The sequence below is a fragment of the Cervus elaphus genome, chromosome 24, assembly GCF_910594005.1.
Source record: "Cervus elaphus chromosome 24, mCerEla1.1, whole genome shotgun sequence".
Classification (NCBI taxonomy): Eukaryota; Metazoa; Chordata; class Mammalia; order Artiodactyla; family Cervidae; genus Cervus; species Cervus elaphus.
In genome coordinates this window covers 53,779,951-53,785,950 of record NC_057838.1, presented here as the reverse complement: position 1 = coordinate 53,785,950, position 6,000 = coordinate 53,779,951, and the positions used below count along the sequence as shown (strand labels likewise).

Here is a 6,000-nt window from a genome sequence, read left to right as displayed (position 1 = left end):
AATATTTTTATAAACTTCTCAAGAAATTCTCATGTGCAGCAAAATTTGATAAGTGAAGCCATACAGCCCAAGCAATGAATTTCCAAGTAAACTGGATGTACCATTTTGGTTTAAAATGGGCAACATGGGGGCACATCTATTTCTATTTTTCAATTCTTCTTAGAAACCTTGTCAATAGAAATTGAAGCCACTCTTTTTAAACAAAGTGAAAAAAGTGGAAAATATGACCTTGTGGTAGATAACCTTTGGAGCATCTGCTTGGTTCATCAGAAACTCCTTAACTGCCTTTCTCCACCATCCACAGAAGAGGGTTCTTGACTGCCACTGGACCAAAGTGGGCCAGCTGGAATCCCAAGTTTGGGACAGTTGAATTGAAATTGCAAGTTAATATTTCTGTGTGGTTGGATGCATAGGCTGTGGTTCATTAAGTGTTCCCGTGGGTGGACTGAATTGCTGAGAAAATTTTGGGTAGAGAACAGAGAGAAGAGATGGGCAAAATGGATGAGAGGTGAGCCGCTGAGATATTTCAATTTTCAATTTATTTTGAATGTCATTTTTAAAAAAAGACAATCTTTGTAACAGCAAATTTTTAACAAAATTGAGAGGAAGGTTAAGTGATTTCCCATATATCCCCTACCCCTATGCATATGTAGTTTCCCCCATTATCAACATCACTCACCAGAATGGTGCTTTTGATTTTAACCAAGGGTGAGCCTAAAATGACATATCATAATAATCCAAAGTCCACAGCATTATGGCTCACTCTTGGTGTTGGACATTTTCTGGATTTGACCAAGTGTATAGTGATATGTACCTATCATTATAGTGTCATACAGAGCAGTTTCACTGCCCTAAACATTTCTTTGCTCTCTATTCATAACCAAGAAACAAAATTTTTAGACACCCGGGGTAGACATCTGCCGCTTTTGCCTGCTTAACAGGGCCCTCTTCTGTGGGGACAATCGAGTTTGCATTCCAGGTGGTCCTGGGGCAAACTGACAAGTCAGCTGAGAGACTCAAGGCAGAGCCTCAAGGCAGAAAGAGGAGGCACCGTCATCCCGGTGACCATCATCGAGAGAAACTGTTAGTTCCTACTATAGGATTCCCAGAGCTTCCTGATTCCTGTGCCTCCTGTAGTCTGACTGTTCAACAAGTCTTTGGATTCTGGGATTAAGGGTATCTGTTGCTTGCAGTTCAAGAACCCCAAAAGAGTTTTCTAGGTCCTAGCTTGGATCCACTCAGAGGCCTTGCAGCATTCTGTTAGAGGCTCATGAGGCACTCTTGTATTCTTAATTACTTTTAGCTCACGATTTTTCGATATTTGCAACTTCACGTCTCAACTAGTATGGAATTTTGATTGACTCTTCTATTTATGTGGATGATCCCGATACTCATGAAAGCAGTAATAAGGCTCTCCAAGTTCTGCTCCAATCTTCAAGGTCACAACCAACTCTTTTTATCATTCTGCATGTTTTCTGAAGCTGTAGTTAATTTTGGTATTTTCTAAGTATGAAGATTCTGAAGAAAGATTCAAAACAAAGGTATTCTCTGTGAATTAATAAAAGTTTACCCAATACCAACATGGTTCTAAATAATCTATAATCCTTTGAACAGGAGCCCAAATCTACTCCTGAAAAAAAAAGAGCTCTTATTTCCTTTATCAAGCAACATTAACTGAAATTATAGTATTGCCATTAAATCCAACTGTACACCAATACTTTTTCATTTCCAATGGTACTATTATGAAATTTTTATTAAATAACAAAATATGCCTAATATAATAAGCTAATACAATAAGTATTTCTTTGAACTCAGTATTTATATATTTGGCACACAATTCAAGGCTAGTCTACTCAAATTCAGGAAGCATGTGATTTTTTTTCCTTGTGATGGAATGAGCAGAGTTACAATGGCATAGACTTAAAGATCAAAGGAAGTCTCCTCCATTTCTCCAGGTCCAAGTCACAGAAGTGGTAAGGTATATAGAGTGTTCAAATGGGTGGCTTCCTACTAAATATGGATCCATAGAGCTAGATTTGGATCATGTTTTAAGAATTCGTAGATAATTTTTTTAAAAGCACAGAGCTAAGAAGCTGAAGTTATTAACAATGTTATGATCTTTGGCAAACTATGGATGAACTATAATGAAATGGAAATTGTGGGGCCAGTGCCAATAAAATGTGATCATAGTCTGATTAATTCACAGTAATTCCTTTTCTAGAAGTCTAAGGAAAAGTAAATACCATCTAGGAATATTCTGGCAAAGAAAGTGGGTTAAATAAAAAGAAGCAGTTTAAAAGGCATTCTTCTGACCATCATATTTTATTTTTAATACAAATAGGTAATAAAAGAAAACGCATCTTTTAAACAAGAATACATTTTGTGTATCAAGCCATCATTTACACATTAACACTGCAAAAATTTGAATAACTCTTAATTAATTTACATAAAAGTATATGAAGTAAACAGAATTATATATAGGATGAGAACCAACAAATAAGAAACAATTCAAAGTCGTACAATCTTGTCTCTGTATTAACTCCTTCACAGTTCTAAAAAGTCACACCCATCTACATAAAGAATGTAGGCAGTCCTAACACTGAACATTATGTACAAACTGACTTCATCTCTCTTAGTTCTTTCTGATCCTGTAGGCCTGCCGGAGACACACTTGTGACGCCAACTTAACAGAATCAGAGTTGCTATCTTGCTCCACCTGAGGTGGCCATCCTTGGCCCTGGAAGCAGGCGTTATACCAACTCGTAGTACTTCCCAGTCTGGGGATCAAAGTAACAGTTCAAACATGGGTCATACAGCAGAGTCAGCACTTCCTCATCCTCTTCCGCACTCAGCTCCTCTTCACCTGTGGGGACGGGAAGCATAGTCATGTTAGCTGCTGGCTTGGCTGGGAATTCTTAAACTGCAACAGAGAAGGGCAAGGCAGCAGGAATCACCATTTGTCCTGGAGGACCATCCTTGTGTGGGCGGGATGTCAACGCCGGGAGGCAGGAGCGCTGCGGATGTGATGGCTCTATACTTGCCGTGTAAGATAGAAGAAACGGTGATCAGAGGGGCCAGATTCACTATAAAGCACAAGAAAAATGAGTGTGCAGAACTGGCAGGGAGGAGAAAGGACTAAGGAAGAGGGCCAAAGGACTAAAGAGTTACGCTAATTAGGGCTGAAAAGGATTCAAAATTTGATTATCTTTGATTATCGCAGCTCTAGCCTTCTTCATGGGCCAGAGCTGCAGAAATGCAAAACAGTGCAAATGAAGTGATCTAGTAAAGAGCTCAATCCCCATTCATACATCCTAAAAAGGCTACCACAGAAACATGAATTAAAATAATGTTTAGAAATATAAGCTATGCAAAGCAAAGAACACATGAGGAAAACAACGTCAGATGATCTGTAATTGTATTAGTGGTAGCAAGATGTGTCAAATTTGCTGGGAAAATGAACACGTCAAATTTTTCCCCCTGTGATATTTGGATGATTTGGTTGTAGAGAATGCCTACTGCCTAGTCATTAGCAAGGTTTGGTTGGTTTTCAACAAATGAAAAAAACCCAAAAAGCTGTTTTACTAAAATGTTACGTGGGCACCTTATATGTGCCCACTGCTATGCTCAGCACTTCTGTACCTATGCCATCAACAGCAAGCGAGTGCCCTCTGGACTTCTCAAAATACACAGGATAGGAATTCAGAGGCCGGGAGAGCAAGACCTCCCTCAGCTGGCGACTCCCAGAGCAGGCTCAGGAAGGAGGAGGTGATGAAGACACTAGCCCTCTCTTTTTCCTTAGCATGGCCTACTACGGACCAAAGAAAACCAAAGCTTTGGCCTGCAAGCTCACCAGGTCAGCTTTGGATAGGGCTTGGATGGTGGGCATGGGCAGGGCTGGCACGTAATACAGACTCCGTAAATACTGAGCCCTTTTTGAAAGGGTGAATCAGTGACTGTGAAACAAAATCTCTGGTCTTAAGTGTCACTGCCCATGAAACAAAGGTGGCTACTAAAGATTAATGAAGAGTTAACTGGGTGTGGCTAAGAGCACCCCTGGGCTCTGGAATCCAAGGAACCTGGGGATGGGTGGGAGAGTGCTGTTCACCACCCGAATGCCCTTCAGCTCAGTTCAGCTCAGTCTCTCAGTCGTGTCCAACTCTTTGCGACCCCATGAACGCAGCACGCCAGTCCTCCCTGTCCATCACCAACTCCCAGAGTCCACCCAAACCCATGTCCGTAGAGTCGGTGATGCCATCCAAACATCTCATCCTCTGTCGTCCCCTTCTCCTCCTGCCTTCAATCTTTCCCAGCATCAGGGTCTTTTCCAATATCAGCTCTTCGCATCAGGTGGCCAAAGTATTGGAGTTTCAGCTTCAACATCAGTCCTTCCAATGAATATTCAGGACTGATTTCCTTTAGGATGGACTGGTTGGATCTCTTTGCAGTCCAAGGGACTCACAACAGTCTTCTCCAACACCACAGTTCAAAAGCATCGACTTTTTGGTGCTCAGCTTTCTTTATAGTCCAACTCTCACATCCATACATGACCACTAGAAAAACCATAGCCTTGACTAGATGGACCTTTGTTGGCAAAGTAATGTCTCTGCTTTTTAATATGCTGTCTAGGTTGGTCATAACTTTCCTTCCAAGAAGTAAGCGTCTTTTAATTTCATGGCTGCAATCACCATCTGCAGTGATTTTGGAGCCCAGAAAAATAAAGTCAGCCACTGTTTCCCCATCTATTTCCCATGAAGTGATGGGACTGGATGCCATGATCTTAGTTTTCTGAATATTGAGCTTTAAGCCAACTTTTTCACTCTCCTCTTTCACCTTCATCAAGAGGCTCTTTAGTTCTTCACTTTGTGCCATAAGGGTGGTGTCATCTGCATATCTGAGGTTATTGTTATTTCTCCCGGCAATCTTGACTCAAGCCTGTGCTTCCTCCATCCCAGCGTTTCTCATGATGTACTGTGCATATAAGTTAAATAAGCAGGGTGACAATATACAGCCTTGACATACTCCTTTTCCTATTTGGAACCAGTCTGTTGTTCCATGTCCAGTTCTGACTGTTGCTTCCTGACCTGCATACAGGTTTCTCAAGAGGCAGGTCAGGTGGTCTGGTATTCCCATCTCTTTCAGAATTTTCCAGTTTATTGTGATCCACATAGTCAAAGGCTTTGGCATAGTCAATAAAGCAGAAATAGATGTTTTTCTGGAACTCTCTTGCTTTTTTGATGATCCAGCGGATGTTGGCAATTTGATCTCTGGTTTCTCTGCCTTTTCTAAAACCAGCTTGAATATCTGGAAGTTCACGGTTCACGTATTGCTGAAGCTTGGCTTGGAGAATTTTTAGCATTACTTTACAAGTGTAATTTGATTTAGGTCATACCTGAATGTGCCCTTCAGCTGGTGACAGGTTATTTTACCTCACTGAACCTTCCTTTGCTCATTTATAAAATGGGAATAACTGTCTTTCACAGTTTTGTGGGTGAAGTTGGATGCTGGATAATATGCATACCAAGAACAAAGTAGTTGTTCAATAAAAGATCGCTACTATTAAGGATAGTAATAAATGCAATAAATCATAAAGTACAGGCTATAGAGTTTTAAATAACTGAGAACAGCATTGATAAAACTTAAATATAAAGGAAAGGCTTCACAGAGACAGGCAGTATGACATTTAGACAATGAAGGCAGGCTTGTCTGGGTCCAAATCCCATTTCTACCACTTCACAGCTGTGGGGGACTGGGAAAATTCACTACTCAGCCTCAGTTTCCTCACATGTAAAGTAAGGATGGTAACAGTGCCTGTTACAGCACCTGTGAGAACTAAATAACACTTGGCACACACACGGTTAGAATCATTATGGAAAATCTAAGACATGAGATGGACGTGTTCATTTATAGCTCAACTCCCTACCCCTAAGCTGTATCGATTTGGCTTTTTACTACTAAAGAAAAAAAAGAAATCTGAATGAAACACAAACCCTCCGACTAGTT

At 40.7% G+C, this 6,000-nt stretch overlaps 1 protein-coding gene across 16 annotated transcripts in view; it reads right to left on the bottom strand.

Moving 5' to 3' along the window:
* Nucleotides 1-2,304: 2,304 nt before the first annotated feature.
* The window catches only part of CFAP20DC (CFAP20 domain containing), a 257,536-nt gene continuing 253,840 nt past the window's right edge, over nucleotides 2,305-6,000 (bottom strand). For 8 of the 16 annotated variants that reach the window (XM_043885489.1, XM_043885503.1, XM_043885493.1 and 5 more), the window contains 2 exons: nucleotides 2,955-3,083; nucleotides 2,305-2,863 (listed from right to left, as the gene is read on the bottom strand). In XM_043885489.1, the coding sequence (XP_043741424.1) occupies nucleotides 2,751-2,863; nucleotides 2,955-3,083 (242 nt within the window). In that variant the 3' untranslated portion in view covers nucleotides 2,305-2,750. Of the gene's footprint in view, nucleotides 2,864-2,954; nucleotides 3,084-6,000 lie in introns of those variants that run through there. The other 8 variants (XM_043885494.1, XM_043885500.1, XM_043885505.1 and 5 more) reach the window with 3 other exon arrangements.